The following is a 20,793-nucleotide window of genomic DNA, read 5'->3' on the forward strand; positions in this document are numbered from 1 at the left end:
CGGGGGTGGAAGGCGGGGTGAGATCCACCGAAATTTATGCCCTTGGTGAGGGCGTGATGGTAGGCTGTTTCTGAATCTGTTATTATCCGAAACATGGAGGTAGGTTTATTTGTAGACCTGGCAATGATCCTCCAAGATTTCAGAACGGAGAATTTGAGTGTCGAAAGGATCTGTAGGAATTCTTCGTCGGTATAGGATTGGTCTACATTCTTGTAAACCAGAGAGAAGGTGGTTTTTCTGGTTTTGGATGGGGGTCTTTGGACGCGTTAGGAAGAGTTCATTGGGATGACAACGATTTTCTCGTCACCCATGGCGTAACTGATTTTTCTTGCCAACGTTTCGTGATGAAACGTGAAAGGAATTTTGAGGAGGGCGGTTCCATTGGGATTAGCTTTGAGAAAGCTCATTTGTCCCCTCAATAGCTCTCGCGTATTGAGGAGATTGTAAAGCTCCCTCTGGGAAGTGTATTTTTGAGGAAGATTCCTCAAATTGAGTGTCTGGAGTGAAGGATTTTGTGTGGAGGTGCGGGATTGTTGTTGGGCGACGGTTTGGGGTTGTTGGGGGATTCTGGGGAGCTAAGTTTGAGTTGGTGCTTGGGGTTTTTGGGTATTTTGGGTGATTGGTTTGGGTTTTTGCGATGATTGAATTGATTTGACAGAAATGAATTCTTCTTTTTTATTATCCTAGATATATCTACAAATACATAAAACATACATTTGTTACGTTTTTTGGATAAAGTGTAAAAAAATGTTGAAATATGCAATAAAGTGTATTGGAAAAATTGCTCTTACTAACACTACCGAACGTACCTCTATTGTCAATTCGGACAGCTGTCAGAAAATTTTTAGTTGTCAAAATATTCAAAACAATAGGTTACAATTCGAATTTTTGTAAAATGTATATTTAAGAATAATAATTTAATTTAATTAGTGTGATTCGACATGGGGGGATTTTGGCTATTTTTTATCGTACTTTGTCTTTTATTTTTTACTTTATCGTGGTAAATATTTTTATACGATTAATTTGTTGCGATCCATACTCCTTATTTATTTTAGGATACTACCGATGATTATTTCCTGGCATTTCGAGAAAAAATATGATGTGTCTATTAAAATCGGTAGGATAGGATTGCCTTATTTGAAATTATGTGATATACACTTGACAAAAAATGGATTTACGATCGTAAGAAAAGCGTACATTTCTAAACACACATATTCGAATGTTTTATTTGCAGCACATAGACGAAATCGGTATCAAAAGTAGTTTTTTAAATTCGGATTTAACAAAATTAGTTACCTTAGTGGTGAGAGACGTCAGAATTAATAAAGATTTAAGTTCGAAAATTGTGGATACTTCGGTTACTTCAGAAAGTATAATAGATTTTAGGGAGAAACAAGTACCGCATTTTATCAATAGTTTTGCACAAGTAAGTTTAATAATAATAATAATTTAATGAGTAGACAAAATTTATATGAAATGTTCAAGTTTATGGCTGTCCATGTTTATAATATTTCTGCAATATTACTTCGTTCCGAATCACCCGGATATCTAGTACACGCTACGGCCAGTGAATTACACTTAGACGGTAGTATTTTGAAAAACGCAAAATCTTTATTGGTCACGTTAAACTTGACAGAAGCAGAGGTAAAAGTACTGAGACACGCCGAACAGCAAGTAAAAGAAGCCAGATTAGCAGAGTTCAGTTTCGGTATATCTTTAGAAACCATCCTACTAGCTCAAGGTCCATTTTCTGTCGAGGTGAAATTATTTTTAGTCCAAAAAATTGTAATAGTTGAATAAGGATAACATTATTTTAGAAATTGCATATTAAAATGTCTCAAAGTAGTGCGGTGATTAATGGAGCTTTCTACACAATAGCTCGAAATCCTAATAACGATGATGAAAATGTTTATGTTGTATGTGATAATTACGGTAAAGACGATGATATTTTCCAGAGGTTATGTCCTATAATACCAAAGGTATAAAAAAATCTTTTCTTTAACGTTTTTTTTTTATTAAATTATAAATGTTTTTGCTTTAGAATTGTTCACTCTACATTGACGACACTAGTTTGACTGGGGTTAAATATAACGGGCAAATAGAATACAATTCCTCTCTCAAATCTTTAGCTCTCAATTATCGTTCGGTATTTGCAGAGGAAAAGAATACTTTGAACGATAATTCTTCTATGCTCTTCAATTTCTATTTGGTGGATTTGCTGCTCAATAACAGCAAAGAGAAAATTTTGGAATTGAAACAATTTAATATAGATGCAAAGGTAATTTGTGTCACTTTATTTCCATTCCCGTATTATCATATTTGTTTTCTCGTTTAGTTGAAACGTTATATATTAAATATATATCTACAACAAAATAGTTTGCTTCTTACCTACGATCATAATATAATCCACAAATGGGTGTGTACTAATTTTCCGGAAAGCGAATCCAAGTTTCCACCACTTAAGCTTAATAAAAGTAATGGTAATAAGGAAATCGACAATAAGGAAATGAGAATAGCGATAAAGAAAAGGACTTTTTTGGAAAAGATTATTGAAAAATTGAGTATTAATTTTTGCGCGGAACTTTCCCAAGTTTTGGCTGTAATTAGAATAAAGGATCAAAATTCGTCTATAGGATTTAATAAAATCAGATTATTATTAGATCAGTCACAAGAAAAAAGAGGTAATTCGATATATCAATTGATATTTTAGTAAAAACAGTTACGACTCACACTGTATTATAGAAGATACTCATACGAATATATTTTTTAGGAGGTTGTTTTAAATCCTATTTACCGAATCTCATTTTACAAGACCGTCATTGGACAGTAGAATTTTTAGTAGAATCAATGTGGTGGTCATTCAAAGAATCGAACCAAAATATGAACGTATCCAAAGTGATGCACATTTGGGGCACTCCTTTATATTTGGGTATGGGTATAATTAAATTTAGCAGCGCCCAACGGCAAGAGATAAAAATGGAATCTTTGTTGGACATTGTGCAATTGGAATGGTCTTTAGATTTGGCAGATTATGTATTGATGGCGTTGAGGTGAATTTTTTCGTTATTGATTAATAATAATTTTTAATATAAACAATATATGGATGTTTAAAAATTTCTAGATGTTTCAATGAATACGGAAAATTAAATGTTAAATTCCCATCACCTATAAAGGGACAAAAAGAAAATGAAAATTTAAAATTTTGGCTTCACATCACAGTCACACATTTTAATTTTTTTCTGCAATCTCAAAATAGAGGTAAATCTACTTTTTTATATTATATTCGTATTGAACACACTATTTTCGCTACCACTACACCGATATTCACAAAATTACACCATCTAACAAACGTTTCCATATCCAAGGTGTCTGAGGATGATAATTTAGTTATCGAAACGTTCCAGACTTTCCAACGTAATATTCAAATTTGATTTTTTTTGTAGAATATTTTGTGACGAGATTAAATACGATAGGAGTCGAAAAATCACCTTCAAACACAAACGTAAAATTCGAAGAGTTGAAATTATTTAGCGTAAACAATACCGGCGATTGTTACACTTGTATTAGAACCGAAGATATTTCGAATTACAAGGCTTTTATTAAAACAACTTGTTTGGAAATTCGGGAAAACGACGACGATATTCGAGAAACTACTATCACTTTTCTGGATACTGTCGTTATATATTGGTCGACGAATTTTCACATGAAAACCTTACTTTTCATCAGAGACGCCAAGGATTTTTGGATTGGAGTAAAAGAGGAGTTGGGAGTTGTTAGTTTCGATAACGGTAAAGATAAATATATAAATAATTTGAATATATTCGGAAAATTCGAATTCCACATCGACATCAGTCTGGAACATAACGCCAAAATTTCTTTAGGTAAGATTATTATACAGGGTGAGTCGTCAGTAATAACAAATTTTTTATTTCAGACGAATTGATATTAACGAGAAAATTACTAGATTCTAATAAACATCCGGAAATTCATTTAAACACCTCCGTAACCATATCTATCGATAATGCGGATATTTTCGTTATACAGGGAATAAATTTCCATCCGATCGAAAGTCATCCGCTTATCGAAGCCGAAAGATGCGACGTGGAAAGTTTCTCGATGGCTTTTAATAAAACGTGGGGCATTTCCATCGATCTTTTCAAAGCGGTTTTCCCCTACGAACACAATTTCGCGGAAGCTTTTCAGAATCGGTTCGTATCCGTTTTTAAGTGGTTGAAAATTGTGCACCGGTTGAAGAAGGATAAACCGGACGGTTCCCTACCAAGTGATTTATTGATTACCGTAAGTAAATAGATATTTTTTTTTTTAAATTGATTATATTTATTTTTTTCGTTTTAGGTTAAGGAATTTTTATTCGAAATGAGCGACGATCCGTTCGAGGTTAAATTGCGCGATAATTTCGAACTTTTAGAAGACGAATTTAACGAAAGTTTGAAAAGACAAAAAATGCTCAAGGATAAGGTAAAATTCCAATTTTACATTTTTTGATCGCTTCGATTTAATTTTCTTCTTCTTATTTCATCGATATTATTTTGATTTTGTCTTATTTAATGTATACAGGGTAGAACATTATGATGCCGTAGGTTACGAATAATAATAATTGAACTGAACTTACCTTAATATGTAACTTATTTTTCTTAGTTTAAAATTGATTTTAACGGTCAAAAGGAAACAACTGAATATTTTCTTTTTTTAAATTAATAATCGATTTTCTTCTTAATGAGTCTCTATGTCGTTTTGAGAGCCAAGGTATTGGGGTTTTCGCTTACAATCTCATTTTATCTATTTTTCCATTTTCTTTCACTCTTGTGCTACTTGTTCTAACCAAGTTTTCCTGTGTTTTCCTTCTATTTTTTTCATTTATTTATATAAATAATATATAATATAATAATATATAATATATTATATAAATTAGTTCGTTTCCTATCTTGTCGATTTCCACTGCTATTGTTCTATTTTGTGTCTTTTTCTCCATTATCCCTGATTGTCTTTTCTTTGCCTTTTCATTATTAAATCTCCCAACTGTTTTCTCTTCAAAAACCATCCCCTTCTTCTGTGTCCTGAATTTTTCATCATTTCTGCTTCTATGATTTTATTTCGAAAAGTTTTTCTCCAAATTCTTCTTTCCTGTTTTCATCTATTGTCCTCTTTGTTCTGTTTTCTGAAAAATTCTTGGCTTTTATGTTTCCCTTCACCTTTTATTCTTCTCATTTCCTTTTTCTACATCCTCCCATTATCTGTTGAATTTTCTCTAAATCGTTTTCCCGTTTTCTAACTTTTTTCTGCTCAATTATTTTCCTTATTTCTTCTATTCGCTGTTTGATTTTGTGTTCCTTCATCATATCATCTTTCCCAAAAAAGAATTATATGGAAAATCTAAATTTTCCGGTAGTGCTTTTGAGAAATATCAATTTTTTATTCAAGCATCAAATTTTGAGTATTTTTATTTATTTGTTTTATTAATTTGAAGATTGCCGATTTATTGAAGACCCATCTGCACATGCCGGCCGGTAAAGTCGAAGAATTATACGCGACTTTGAAAAAGAAAAACGCGGAAATTTACGTACAGAGATCGAAATTAATGTACAAAGCGGCGGCGCCCCAAAGGACAAGATTGTTCGCTTGGAGTATGACCAACGTCGAAATATTGGTAAATACGAAAAAACGAATCGATTAATTGGGATATGAATTGAAATTGTTTGAAAGGTTCTAGCGGATCCGACGATTTTCGGTAGGGAAAACGTGATAAGGACAATGAGGGAAATCGATCACGAAACCCCCTGGCCCGAAGAACAAATGGAATTTTCGACGTTGTGGTGTCGCGTCGTATCTTTCAGATGCGCCGAATGGAAATTTTTATTGAGAGATTTTCCTCAACCTCTGATGAATATAAAAAAATGTTATATATGCGGACAGTTGGTAGGTGCCGAACAGGTGGCCCCTAAACGGGGTAAGTAACCAAATCAATCTCATATTCGTTCATTTCTAATCGTTTTTAATCGAATCGAAATTGTTCGCATTACAAATTATATTTTTTTTAAATCTATCCTTGGAATATGCCTCCTATGAATTCGAACATATCCGAAAAGAATCCGATTGCGTCCATTATATAATCGAGAATGCCGCTCATCATATCCTCCGTTAATGATAATTGAGTCGATTTACTTATTCCCCGATGACCCTACAAATCAAATTATTACATTCGGAAATTAGTTTAGCGTTTTCGATATCGTTGAATCCATTTATCGATTCCCGCAATTAGTACTTTTTATTATAATAATTCAATTGGTTCAACAAATCATTGGGATCCTATTTTAAATCTATTTATATCCCGTATAATAAAATGATATTGTAATAAAACGAAAATTTTCCAAAATTGATCTTTTTCCCAATCAAAACAGTCCCAATCATATGAATAAAGAATAAGTGACACACGTGAAAGAAGAATCTTTCGTAACCCAATAAATTATCTATTTAACATCGCTACTACGAGGTCTGGTTATTAAATAACGAAACTGCGCGCCTAGAGGGCGTATTAATCTCAAATTTCTCGTTAAATTGAAAAAAACTCGGACTGAGTGCTATAAATCGTTGCAAGAGGCCTACGGGGACAATTACCTATCTCGTGCGAGTGTTTTTGAGTGGTGTAAGCTACTGATGCTCGATAGAGCAAATTAAAATTCAAGGTAATGTTGATCGTTTTTTTTTTTTTCTACATTAACGATATCGTGATAACTGAATCGGTTCCAGAGGGTCAGACTGTCAACCAGACTTACTATTTGTCAGTTTTGGCAACACTGCGAGAACGAGTTTGTAAAAAACGGCCCGATTTTGTACCACGACAACGTACCTGTCCATAACGCGCTATCTGTGCTGCGACACCCGCCGTATTCACCAGATTTGGCACCGTGCGACTTTTTTTTGTTTCCGAAGATAAAATCTCCTTTGAAAGGGACCCTAAAGGCGCTCACCAAAGAAGACTGCTTCTATTAATGGAAAAAACGTATGGAAAGTAACCAGTCTCGTTATTTAATAACCAGACCTCGTATATAAAAATATGGATGAGGAAATATAAAGTTTATTTTAATATTTTTAATAGAAACCTAAATAAAATAATAAAACGAGATAATCATGATTATTTGGGACATTCAGTATAAGGAGAAATAAAACATTTTAATAAAATAATTAAAGTTAATTTATTTTATAATTCTTTTTTTTTACTAATTGTATGGTTATTATTGAATTGGATTTATTATTTCTAATATTCTGGGCAGTTATTTTTTTTTTCAAAAATAGCAGTGTGGAAATATGGCACTAATTCTTTTTTTTTTTTGAAAGAGTAATTCGGGATTTGTTGAAGATATACCCGTTTTTAATTTTGGTTGGAGCAAAAATTCAAAAATTTGTAGCTGAACTGTTTATACGAGGTGCATTCACAAAATTTAAAAACAATATAATTAACAATTTTTATTTTTAAATTATGTTGTTTGAAATCTAGTTTTATATTCATTTATATCGGTCGAGGAAATAACTGTTTATACAAGGTTTGTTCAAAAATTTCAAAAATAATAAATTCAATTTCCAAATAACTGCGTTTGATTTTGTAAAATATTACAAAATCGATACGTATGGTTTTAAAGTGAATTTTTTGTCAAATTGACAATTAAAATATTTCTAATATATACAGCATTGAAAAAAAAATCGTTAACCAACAAATCTCCATTATAAATTTCAATAATACGTCACAATAAATTTGCGTTGTTCCTATCAAATTACCAGATTTATTTCTACGTGATTCTTTTTTTTTTTCGTCGTTTAAAACACGGGTTTTAAAGGACATATAAGGGTAAAAAATAATTCGACTTTATTCCTTATTTAATAAATTATCGTCTTGTTTTGATAGTTTTACGATTTTGATTCTAATATTCAATGTAGAGTGAGATTGAAATAGAATAGTAAAGTTTTTATTAAAATTCAAACTGATTACCTCGGAACTAAGTTGATTGACGATTTTATTTTGGATAATCAATTATCTTTTAACGAAATTTTTATTAAAATTAACGATACCTATCGTGAAATTAAATCAAAGGGAAAGTTTAGGGGTTTTTCTTGGGAATCAATTGTTGAGGTTTCTTAATAATATCCAATAAATTTCCCAATAACGGTTTTTGGATATTCGGGATGTTGGGAAATTGTGGGGTGAATTGTGGAGGTTGCGGCCATTGATTCGGATTCCATTGATTCTGTCCCCATTGATTCGATGGAAATTGTTGCCATTGATTTTGAGGCCACTGATTGTTGTAACCCTGCGGCCATTGCCATTGATTGTTGTTGTTATTATAAGTTCGCGGCCATTGCCATTCGTTGTTGTTACTGTTAAAACTTTGCGGCCATTGCCAGCGATTGTTATTGTATCCCTGGGGAATTCGATCATATCTATATTGATACGTATTCGGGGAATAACCCGAATAAGACTACAAAAAAATTGAATAAACAAAAAATAATAGATATATACATATATAATAAAAAAATTGATAATAATAATAATAATTGTTGGTAAATACTTACCTATTTCAATACACATGCTGTTAATTTATAATTAGTTAACAGTTAATAACAAATAATCGCGTTTATTGTTAAATAACAAAAAGTCCAAATTTTTATATATTTCACTTAGTACAGCCCTGTCTTAATATTTATTTTTGTAAAATCAAATAGTGGCAAAACTTTCAAAATGACTAAACTTTGGAAACGATTTTGTATAAAGGATGTACCAAAAATAATGTCGATTTGTAAAAGAAAGTCATTTTCAACATTTCCTTATGATTCAAATTTTTCCCAATGGAAAAATTTACAGATATGAATAAATAATAATCTGGCGATGCAAAATCCGGACTAAATGTTGGATGTATTAGGACCTCAATACCACCGAGTTGTCGATGTTTTTCCACACAACTTTCGCTGTATGTATCTGATTGTGAGGGATCCGCTTTTTGGAATCGATTTTTGGAAAATTCCCGTTCATAATAAACTATCATTTGTCTTTATAATTAATTTTCGGGAATTTTTTCAAACAAGTCCGTCATTCGTTAAAATATTTAATCTATTCCGTTGTTTCGCGGATATATTTAAAGAGTGTTTCAATAAAAATTAATCAATCGGAAAACTTTCAAATTCTCGAAAATCTATAAAACCAAATCATTAACTTTGTTTATTTATGAGGTTACGTAAATGTTTTCGAATTTCGGTCTTTATTTTTACGATTTTCCCATACAATAATCTACAGGGTATACTTTTAATCGGGATTTATTTAACGAAAATTGTTAGCTACAACATTTATTAACAATTAAATAATAAAACTCACCCTGCCGATACTTGCGCCAAATATCTGTTGACATTCGACGAGACAATCGAGTCCGACGACCAAAATGATCAAAAAGACAAAAAAAAATTTCGAAATCATCATCATCATCATCATCATCAAGATACAGAAGATATACGATCTGTTCCGCTACGACTAATCATTTATACTGAAACAATAAGTCATCAGTGTCATCGGTTAGTAGATTTTTTTCCGGCGACCTTCTAGTTATTTTGTGTGGTCTACATTTATGAAAAATTTTCAGGCTCAGAAGACAGAGTAGGCTTCACGTAGATTCCCGATTTGATTCTCGAAAATCTGATTTTTATTACCAATACTAACAAAAATTAGATAAAAATTGACGAAATACTCGGTGATGTATATTCGGTTTATATATAAAATTGGGTCAATATTGAAGATGTAATTATTATTACGAAGGTGATTTTGTCGATTCCGATTCTGATAAATATTAAAATATCAGCGCGATTTCCTCTCATGTCTCAATAATTACCCGTTCGCCCATTTAGGCTTTTGTTAATGTTTCATTGTTATATTTTATTCAACGCTACAACTATTAGGATAACGATAACAATCCATCGACAATTACTACCGGGTGTGACTCATATGTTAAATTTGTATTTCGATAAACAGAAATTCGAATTTTTGATTCCCGTCACGTTTCACGTTTATTTTCAACAACAATCGTTAGAAGAAAACTATTAATATTGTTATTTACTCGAATCGACGCCACAGGAACAAAAGAGTCCTTCAAAATATGATAAATGATGGCTGTAAGGTCCCAGTTCGTTTGGGTGCCCGGGCAACAAATGCCTTTAACCGGACACGGCCTTCTAAGACTTTCATGGGCATTACAGTGCCTGGGCAAATTCCGCAACTTGCCTAACGAAATCCAAGGGTTCAAGTGAAAGGACATCGGACTTTGGTGATGAAAATTGGGTCTATTTAAAGTCCTATGTGCTGAAGAGCTTCACGTCCAGCCAAAATTATGAATATTGTTATCGAAATAATCGTCTCAATATGGTTTTTGTTAACCGAAAATCTCCTGGATTGGTGGATTGCTTAACGAACGATCCTTCCCGATCGTCATCGATGGATACGCGTGTTCTCCCGGGGATACATCTTGTCACCTACTCACTTTCTCTTCTACATCGACGATGACGAAACCTCCAACCAAATTCGAAATAAATCAACAGATCGATAGCTAACCGAAGAGACGATTTTCCCCAAAATAAAATCTTTCGTTTATTTCATAAATCGAGTTCGAATCGAATATTAAATATTCCGATTATTGATATCTAGGACTTGGATAAATGGATTGTAGGATATCGAAAATGTTAAACTAACGTTGTGTTTTTTTAATTGTGATTCCGAACGGGGTGTTTTTTTTCAGCAATAAGAACAGTGGCCGTGGAATTGGGGGAACCGTTCGAACCTTATATAATCGAAAGGGGGATGCTTCCATTGAAATATTATCACGATTTCAATTGCGAAATCGAATCGTTTAGTTACGCTTTCGGGCCTTGTTGGGAACCAGTAATCGCGCAATGTAATTTGAGTAAGTGAAAATATGTGTATAGGAAAGATTTTTTGGTTGTTGAAAACATCGTTTCGTTTCGATAGATTTTAATCAAATATCGGCGCCGTCCAGAGACCCGTCACCCCCATTATCGTTTTGGGATAAAATGAGACTTTTATTACACGGAAGACTTACGATGGTCGTACAACAATTAACCGTGTTATTACACGGTTCTCTCGATCCTTACAATACCACCGAGGAAATGGCGTTGACGTGGGAAAAAGTCGTAATGGATTGGACGAACGGTAAAAATAATTTAATTTCGAGAAAGTATCGAAAAATTTTTGTTTATTTTTCGATAATTTCAGCAAAATTCGTATATAAAGGAGATTTAAACGTTTACGTTAGAACCGCTTCGAAATACGACGACGTTCAATTATTAAAACTACCCAATTTGAAATTGATATTGGGCATACAATGGGTGTGTCTCGGCGATCCCAACGACCATCACAGCGTCGTACAATGCGCCCCTGATAAAATACCGGAATATTCCAGTAACCAAGTAGGTATTTAATAAATTTAATAATAGATGGCGTAGATTACGAGGGCGAATATTTTTTTTATTTCAGGTTCACGATTCGTTTCGAGCGTTTCGATCGCAAAACGTCAACCTCAGTATAATTTTAGAAACGAGACCGGTGAAAAACGAACCCAACAGTTGTCCGATTTTATTATTGTACGGTAGTACTTTGAAATGGATCGAAAGTTTGAAATTGATTTTATCCGGCGTTACGAGACCGACTAAACGGGGTCGGATATTTAATAATTTGAGACCGAGAAAAATTCAACTTAGCAGACATTACAAAAAGGTTTAATTGTTTGTTTGTTTTTTGTAATTTTTAATTATTTGTTTGATTCGATTGTTGTTTAGGTTCATCTACTCATGGGTTTGCATAAATTTCAAGTTTGTTATTGGATGTCGTTCGCTATGCAAAGGGGTTGCGAATTATTCGGCGGTCGGTTGTCGTCTAGTGCGGGTAAAATATACGAATCAAAATATTTCTACGTATTTTTTTCTTCCTCTTCTTTTAGAACATAGTTTATCTTTGGTTGCGATTGATGACGGTTTGAAACATCGACCGAAAGCGGAATGGTCGGTAGTTTATATGAATTCGGAATTGAACGATTTCGAAATTTGGTTAAAGAGCGCTTTGCAGGACGAAATGGACGTCGAAGTGCCGTCTCCTCGACAACCAGTCGAAAAATGTTATTGCCTATCGGTAAGTCGTCAAAAATACAAATAACTCCCCGTATCTCGAAAACTATAACGCCGAAAACCTCATTTTTATTATTTAATTTTATATTTCGATAAATTTATGAAAAGTAATTTTTTCGATCGCTTCATTATTAAGTTTTCTCGTAATGAACACACTGTTTATACTACACCAACACTCACAATCACACTGTCTGATATTAGCGTTTCGATAACCAAATTATCGTCTTCAGAGACTGAAGATAAACTCAGTTTAGTCTCTGAAGACGATAATTTGGTTATCGAAACGCTAATATCAGACAGTGTGATTGTGAGTGTTGGTGTAATATAAACAGTGTGTTCATTATGAATATCACCAAATCTTCACGCCAATTATTGAAAGAAACAAATAAATTAAATTATATTTCATGTGTTTTTATTCGAAATATTGCAAAAAGTATTGGAGAATTTCGGTCAAAAAATTGATGTACCGCGACGAATTTTACTAATTAGTAATCCCGGCAAAAAAATGAAAGTACGAGGGGGTACCCAAAAATAACAGGAATTATTTTTTAAATGCTATATATTTACAAAACAACCTTATCCCCTTCAAAATACTCTCCATTACAAGTAATAAATTTGTCCCAGAGGTAGCTTCCACTTTTCGAAATATTGTTTGAACTCATCTTTAGAGATGGCTGCAAGCTCCTGTCTCGTTATTTTTTTGATGTCGTCAATGTTTTCAAATCGCCGTCCTTTCATGCCCCTTTTCATGCGTGGAAACAAGAAAAAGTCGCACAGAGCCAGGTCAGGTGAGTAAAGTGCGTGGGGCAGTTATTTTTAACCAAAAACTGGTTAACAGGGGTGACTGAGTGTGTATGTGCGTTGTTATGGTGGAAGAACCAGTCACCTGTTTGCCACAAATCGGGTCTTTTTTGACAAACACAATCTTGCGCAATCTTCTTAACTTTGATTTGATTGACAGTCTGACCTAGGGAAACAAACTCCATGTAAACAACTCCTTTCACATCAAAGAAACAAATCAACATTGTTTTCATGTTTGACTTGACTTGACGATATTTTTTTGGACGGGGTGACGATGGTGTTTTCCAGTGGCTTGATTGTTGTTTTGACTCTGGGTCGTAACCATAGCACCACGATTCATCACCAGTAATTACCTTTGAAAGAAAATCTGGATCAGTCCCAAGCTGCACTCGACGTTCTTTTGGATTGTAAGTCAGAGTCCGAGAAACAAATTTGGCCGCAACGCGTTTCATTCCTAAATCTTATGTTAAAATTCGCTGAACCGAGCTTCAAGATATTCCACTGATTTAAGACAGTTGATCAATTGTCTGACGACGGTCTTTGAGCACCAGTTCTCGAATTCTTTCAGGATTTTCATCGAATCGGGTAGTTGATGGACGTCCAGAGCGAGGTTTGTCCTCAATCGCAATTTTTAAATCGAGAAAACCACTCATACATTTGAGTTTTCCACATAGCATCATCTTCGTAAGCAGTTTTCATCATTAAAACAGTTTCAGCAGCGTTTTTAGCGAGTAGAAAACAAAATTTCAGAGCGGCACGTTCTTCACTTAAATTTGCCATCATAAAAAAAAACGAAGCAGCAATGAAACAACACTAGTGACGAACAGAACGTGGCCCTAGCGGCAGAAACCAGTACTACAATAGCCATGGCAATGGCAATGCTATTCCGATTACTTTTGGGTACTCCCTCGTATATAGGGGTAAGCATTCGGAGTAATAGCTGTTATGTTGTGGGTGGTGACGAAGAATTTCGGGATTAATCCCTTAATGAGAGGAATTTCATTACTTTGGACTAGTTTTGGAAACGGGAATTTTGGGACTCGGAGCTCGAAGGAATTTAACAACAAAAAGATTTTTAGAATGAGAATGTAGATACGAGATCGATATGCGAAAAGGGAAACCGAAAAATTTTATATGCGTGGAAATTGCACCTAACCTAACCTTTTTTTTGGTTCTCAAGTTTCACGACGGATCTGCTATCAGTTAACAATTGTTTATCTACTCGTATCTGGTTTTTTTTTATTTGGAAAATACTCGCTCTTTCAGCATTTTTCAACGTCCTAACGGCTCTCGGAATAAACACACAAAGTCATATCTTCCCATTTCAATTCCACGGAGCTGAAACGTTTAATTACGAAGGGAGTTATCTCCAAGAGAATTTGTTTTTCTTAAAATTTGGTTGTATTTGACCATTAATTGATTTAAACGCGTTATTTAGGTGGCGAAAGTATCGTACGGTAGAGAAACGGTTTTGCCGAATCACGAAAGAAACAAAGACGTTCCCACGCACCGATTAGTCGTTTACGATTTGAGAGGAGCGTGGACTAAAAGTAACAGAAACGTGGCGTTCGCTTTATTCGATACTTTTATGAAAACGATGGTAAGAAGAAAAAATTAGCGTAAATAACGTTAAAAAAATATCGTATTATTATGATTTTTTTTTGTAATATAATAGAGAATGAAGAAGAATTTGTCAACCGACGCTTTGAAAGGATTCCGAAAGGACAACGCGACAACGCCGTTAAAAAGAAGAAATACGGATCCGTCGAGTACTCCCCCGAATGCTTCGATACAAGTAAGTCGTCCGTTGATATAGACCGTGAAACAAGTTCTGTTCTAATATGTTAATCGAAAGTTTGGTCGACGCGCGAACATTTACTTGATTTTTTCTACGGAAACGTTGTTTAAAAAACATTTTTTTTGATACATTTGAATAGGCGATTCAATCGGGAACATCGGTACAAGATACTCCCTCTTCGATAAGTAAGGTACAATCGGGTCACGCGGCCAATATGCTGCAACAATTGATAGCCGAAGCCGATAACAATTCCGTCGTCTACAGCGACGATCTGTCTTCGATATCCAGACAACAACATCTGCAAGGGTTGCAAGCTTGCCAGGAAGACGACGTCCTACACAAAAATTGGCAAAGTAAGTTGACGTATCCGTATATTAATTATAGATGGCGTTGTTAGACGTCGAGTTGTTGGAAATTTAAATCCGATTCGTTGTATTATTTTTTAGTCGCTCTCGTTAACGCCCAGGTATTATTAAAAGGTTGCGAAACCAAAGGTTACGTAATATTGAGCGCCGCCAAAGCTGAAATTGTACAGAGGATCCATAGACCGGCTTGGAAGGACAGGACCTTGGTATCGAAAACTACTTGGGTGGGAACTTTGGAATGCATGCAGTACTACGCGACAGTCAACGCTGGAGAAAACGACACGGCCGATGGTACGTCAATTTTTTTGTTATTCAAATAAAGTAACTCGCAGATGACGTCGGGTGCAGTTTCGTCTTTCTCCATGCACCAGCGACACTCCGCTAGTTTTCTAGTACTTTTTCGATGATTTCGCTAGTTTTTGGCCGTCCTGAAAGTTCGTCGCCAGTCAAGTTTATACACCATTAGTTCTCGAACTTTTCTGTTTCAAAATGTTGCTGGATCCGGTGGACCTGCTGAAGCTAGTTTTCGAAAAAGCCCCGTTTAAAATTATGGATCTTCATCGAGTCTCCAGAAGACCCCTGGTGATATACCTGAATCTCTTCGGGAATCAAGAGTCTAACTCTTTTTTTTTCTACAAAATTCTAAAAAAATTCCCAATTTCCAGAAAACATAATGTGGTTAACTGTCGATAACATCCAAGAAAAGGAATCTGCGGAAATTTCGGAACCGTCTCAAGTACCGAATTTAGTGGGTAGCGGCGTTTCCGTTGGGGCCGTTGTCAGCGATACCGTCGGACCTAGTTCGTCGAGACAAGTAATTTAAAAAACCACCGATTTTGTTCAAATTTTAATATATAATTTCGTCGTAGCTGCAACGAATAGTATCGAGATGCAAATGCGAATTTTTTTACGCCGATTACGGCGACATAAGCGTAGATCCCGAAGGAATCGGGGAAATTCCGTCGCCGCCGCAAGAGGAAGTCGGACCGTGGGAAAATAGACAATCGACCGCGGACGCTTTTACGTTGATGCATTACGATCTCGACGTTTGCACGAATTCTTTACAAGTAAATAAATAATCCGGTCATTGATATTTGATAATACGCCGAATTTGTTTTAGTACGCGATGTTGTTGGACATTGTAAACAATCTGTTGCTTTACGTCGAACCGCACAGAAAAGAAGCTCTGGAGAAATTGGCGAGGATGCGGTTCAAACTCCAATTACATACGGTGGAAGATCAGAGGAAACCGATTCAGAACCAACAGACTTTAGTGAGAAGTACTCAGAGTAAATTGAGGAGATTGGAGAAGGAAACTTATTTGGTGAATAAAGCTTTGGAGGAGAGCCCGGATGATATCGAATTGCGACAGGAATCGGATAGATTAGAAAGATTGGTAAATTATTTTCGATAAAAATCGATCGGAATTTTATTTATTTATTTTTTTTTTAAATTCAGATGTACGATTGTAAAAATCAATTGAACGCTCAAAGCGAAGAACTGGATATGATGTTATCGTGTTTCAAGGAAACGCAATTATTGGCGAATTCCAGATTAGCGACCACCAGAAGCGATAAACCGTTGACGGTCGTTAGAGCCAACGAAATCTGCTTCAAACACGCCCAATGGAGATTGACCGAAGCGGACGGTCAGATCGGTATAGCGGACTTGGTGTTGAGCAATTTTTTGTAAGCTAAAATCGAATATTTCGTTTAAAATATTTTGATTTGTTTCTATAGGTACACGAAAAATTCGAAAAGCGACGATTCCGTGGAACACTTGATGGAATTGGGTTACTTGAGGATGACAAATTTATTACCGAACGAAATTTATAAGGAGGTTATTTGTCCGACTGAAATTCAATTCGATATGCCGATCGAACATAAGGTCAGCAAACGTTATTTTCTCATTTTATTTTTGTGTTTTTGAATATAAAAAACGCCCTTTACGGAAATATGATAACCCCCCCCCCCAAAAACGTCCAAAGTGTACCGAAAACAAAATGGACACTAAGATCTAAGACGCAATCTGCATGTTATTATATGGTATCCTTCGAGAGAAAATAAACTACAGGCCACGTGATCGATGTGATTTTTACCTATAGGCGAGACTTGCAGTTAAATAAAGGTCCTGATTAGCTTTTCCAAGGACATTCATCTTTGGTAGGTTCTAAACTAACCAAACTTACGATGATATCCTGTCGAGTCTTTGTCAAACTCAAAGTGATCTATGATTTCAAATCCGTTTAAGAATCTCTGTTTAGAACGTCTTTTATTTTTTAATTAATAAAATAATTTCGTTTTTAGAAAGTATTGAGGATATTTTGTAGAGAAAAACCGCCGGTTGGAGGAATTTCTGTGAAAGAGATATTCGAAATAAATCTAGTTCCATTAACTATAGGTAAATTTTCATCTAACCCTCGTATATTGATTTTGAGCTTTAATTTAAATCTAATGATACGAGAATTTTTTTTTTTTCGAGGGTTGACCAAAAAATTTTATATTACGATGATGAAGTTCTGTTTCCCTGAAAGGGAAAGCGAACACAACGATTTCAACGACAGAACCAGCGAGGACGGAGAAAGCGAACAAAAAGGAAAGAAAACTAAATATAGAAAAAATCGAGAATCGAATTTTTACGTACACATCGACGACGTAGAAAAAATGAAGGTTATTACACGCCCGTTGTAAATAATATAGAATAAACGATAAATAATTTCAATTTTTTTTACTGCTGCAGGAAAGGGCCGAAAAAAACAAATTGTTCGTGTACATTAAAATTCCCGAAGTACCTGTAAGGGTTAGTTACAAGGGATCGAAAGAAAAAAATCTGGAAGATTTGAGAGAATATTCATTGATAATACCGACACTGGAATATCACAATATGACCTGGACTTGGTTGGATTTACTTATGGCCATAAGGAACGATAGTAAAAAAGTCATTTTGTCCCAGGTAAAAACCTTTTTTTTTTTTAATTTTTCATTATAATCCCTGTAAGATTCTTTCCATAATATACCGAAAAATCGACTACAACTATACACTAAACACACTGTATACCACTAGGACACCAATACTCACCATTACATTGTCTGATATTAGCGTTTCGATTACCAAGTTGTTATCATCTTCAGAGACTAAACTGTGCTTACCTTCAGTCTTCGATAACCAAGTTATCATCTTCAGAGACTAAACTGTGCTTACCTTCAGTCTTCGATAACCAAGTTGTTATCATCTTCAGAGACTAAACTGTGCTTACCTTCAGTCTTCGATAACCAAGTTGTTATCATCTTCAGAGACTAAACTGTGCTTACCTTCAGTCTTCGATAACCAAGTTATCATCTTCAGAGACTAAACTGTGCTTACCTTCAGTCTTCGATAACCAAGTTATCATCTTCAGAGACTAAACTGTGCTTACCTTCAGTCTTCGATAACCAAGTTGTTATCATCTTCAGAGACTAAACTGTGCTTACCTTCAGTCTTCGATAACCAAGTTATCATCTTCAGAGACTAAACTGTGCTTACCTTCAGTCTTCGATAACCAAGTTATCATCTTCAGAGACTAAACTGTGCTTACCTTCAGTCTTCGATAACCAAGTTGTTATCATCTTCAGAGACTAAACTGTGCTTACCTTCAGTCTTCGATAACCAAGTTGTTATCATCTTCAGAGACTAAACTGTGCTTACCTTCAGTCTTCGATAACCAAGTTGTTATCATCTTCAGAGACTAAACTGTGCTTACCTTCAGTCTTCGATAACCAAGTTGTTATCATCTTCAGAGACTAAACTGTGCTTACCTTCAGTCTTCGATAACCAAGTTGTTATCATCTTCAGAGACTAAACTGTGCTTACCTTCAGTCTTCGATAACCAAGTTGTTATCATCTTCAGAGACTAAACTGTGCTTACCTTCAGTCTTCGATAACCAAGTTGTTATCATCTTCAGAGACTAAACTGTGCTTACCTTCAGTCTTCGATAACCAAGTTATCATCTTCAGAGACTAAACTGTGCTTACCTTCAGTCTTCGATAACCAAGTTATCATCTTCAGAGACTAAACTGTGCTTACCTTCAGTCTTCGATAACCAAGTTATCATCTTCAGAGACTAAACTGTGCTTACCTTCAGTCTTCGATAACCAAGTTATCATCTTCAGAGACTAAACTGTGCTTACCTTCAGTCTTCGATAACCAAGTTGTTATCATCTTCAGAGACTAAACTGTGCTTACCTTCAGTCTTCGATAACCAAGTTATCATCTTCAGAGACTAAACTGAGTTTACCTTCAGTCTCTGAAGACGATAACTTGGCTATCGAAAACTGCAGTTAAACTTGGTTATCGAAACACTAATACTAGACAGTGTAATGGTGAAGTGGTAGTGTAAACAGTGTGTTCATTAGAACTGTTGTGATTTTTTTGTTATTTTAGGCAATTAGACAGAAGTTGCAGATAAAAAGAAATACAGCTTTCGCTGATGAAAGTACGACTCCTCAAGAAGAAGATAAAGCGAGAATATTGTTCGGAACTAGACACGTAAGTTGTTAAATATGATTTTAATAAATAAATAACAATTTTTTTGAATACATTTAAATTGGAAAATTGAACTTTCAAATGTTATTTGAATTCTGTTGAATGATAGACTACTAGTTGATGTAGTTTAAGAAAAACAAACGTCACACTCTGTATACTAAAACGTGTCTATTAAATATTTTGATAAAAACGAAACGTCAATTTTTTTATCAAAAATTGTTAAAAAAAATTAATTTTAAATCAGAAGAGAAATAAAATCAAGAACATTTGAAAACATAAACATACCAAAAGATATAATAAATAAGAAATTTTAATATAGGGTATACCATGTATATGGAAAAGTGCTGGTAATATTATTTACTGCCATTCCGAAATTTGTCTTTTTGTTGTTTCTTATGAAAAAATCTAATGGTATTTCGGATATTTCTGGCAGCAAAAAAGAAATTTTAATTTTGACATTTCAAAAAAATTATTTTTGAGACTCAACTTTCCGACCATCCTCTGCATTATTTTTTCAAATCTTCTCAAATTTAAGAAAGTTCTACCAATTTTTAACTTTATATTGAAACATTTTTCATGTACAGGACCTCAAAATCGAAAAAACTGTATCTTGCCACAGATTTTCTATCTTTGGGTCATATACCAAACTTTATACAAAAAAAAATCCGAATCTTTCAATATGACAGATATATTATACTAAAGCAGATATAATAGCTAGAATAAATTCAAATTTGTAAGGGTACAAGAAATACTATTCGAAATATGTGCTGCTAGAACAATTTCTTTGTTAAACTTTTTGATAACACCTCGTATACGCTTTTGTTTGTATATTTTGATTTTTTTTTTATTTCAGGCTCCCGAAAATAGAAGCATCAGAAAGGGAGTGTTCCGATTTAACAAATGATAAAACTGTGATTTGGATTAGGGGTGATAATAATATAATTGTATCAGTATTGTTTAAAAAAAATATCGGTGTGTTTGTTTATTTATATAATATTTATATTTACATAAATATTAATTTTATGGTTTATTACCAATTGTAAATTATCATATTTGTGAATATAGAAATTTGTTTATGCACTTTAATAAATATTTTACTTATTCGAAATGGGTTT

The 20,793-nt window shown here is 34.3% G+C and overlaps 2 protein-coding genes across 3 annotated transcripts; one reads left to right on the forward strand and one right to left on the reverse strand.

Annotated features, from left to right (window-relative positions):
* Nucleotides 1-835: 835 nt before the first annotated feature.
* On the forward strand, nucleotides 836-20,786 carry LOC130895218 (protein hobbit). The gene is made up of 34 exons (XM_057802406.1): nucleotides 836-1,000; nucleotides 1,056-1,182; nucleotides 1,235-1,426; nucleotides 1,486-1,758; nucleotides 1,818-1,979; nucleotides 2,042-2,278; nucleotides 2,336-2,681; nucleotides 2,771-3,050; nucleotides 3,122-3,258; nucleotides 3,444-3,881; nucleotides 3,935-4,299; nucleotides 4,357-4,479; nucleotides 5,489-5,668; nucleotides 5,725-5,968; nucleotides 10,791-10,955; nucleotides 11,021-11,221; nucleotides 11,285-11,478; nucleotides 11,546-11,785; nucleotides 11,848-11,953; nucleotides 12,009-12,196; nucleotides 14,432-14,593; nucleotides 14,669-14,788; nucleotides 14,931-15,144; nucleotides 15,238-15,447; nucleotides 15,822-15,970; nucleotides 16,026-16,223; nucleotides 16,277-16,552; nucleotides 16,615-16,844; nucleotides 16,896-17,043; nucleotides 17,463-17,556; nucleotides 17,638-17,825; nucleotides 17,896-18,108; nucleotides 19,577-19,681; nucleotides 20,532-20,786. Exons 1-34 carry the CDS (start codon nucleotides 942-944, stop codon nucleotides 20,580-20,582), a joined length of 6,615 nt encoding a protein of 2,204 aa, XP_057658389.1. The 5' UTR covers nucleotides 836-941; the 3' UTR covers nucleotides 20,583-20,786.
* LOC130895219 (ATP-dependent RNA helicase ddx46-like) lies at nucleotides 5,997-9,585 on the reverse strand. Of its 2 annotated transcripts, none has more exons than XR_009059448.1 (2): nucleotides 9,383-9,585; nucleotides 5,997-6,199 (listed from the first exon to the last, which is right to left on the reverse strand). XR_009059448.1 is itself a non-coding variant. In XM_057802407.1 (2 exons), the coding sequence occupies exons 1-2, from the start codon at nucleotides 9,497-9,499 to the stop codon at nucleotides 8,115-8,117; spliced, it is 495 nt and encodes a 164-aa protein (XP_057658390.1). In that variant the 5' UTR covers nucleotides 9,500-9,579; the 3' UTR covers nucleotides 7,337-8,114. The 2 variants fall into 2 exon arrangements, 1 of the variants encoding a protein (XP_057658390.1); XM_057802407.1 differs by lacking the exon at nucleotides 5,997-6,199 and adding an exon at nucleotides 7,337-8,492 and having other exon boundaries at nucleotides 9,383-9,579.
* Nucleotides 20,787-20,793: the final 7 nt, after the last annotated feature.

Source organism: Diorhabda carinulata, chromosome 6 (genome assembly GCF_026250575.1).
Source record: "Diorhabda carinulata isolate Delta chromosome 6, icDioCari1.1, whole genome shotgun sequence".
Lineage (NCBI taxonomy): Eukaryota > Metazoa > Arthropoda > Insecta > Coleoptera > Chrysomelidae > Diorhabda > Diorhabda carinulata.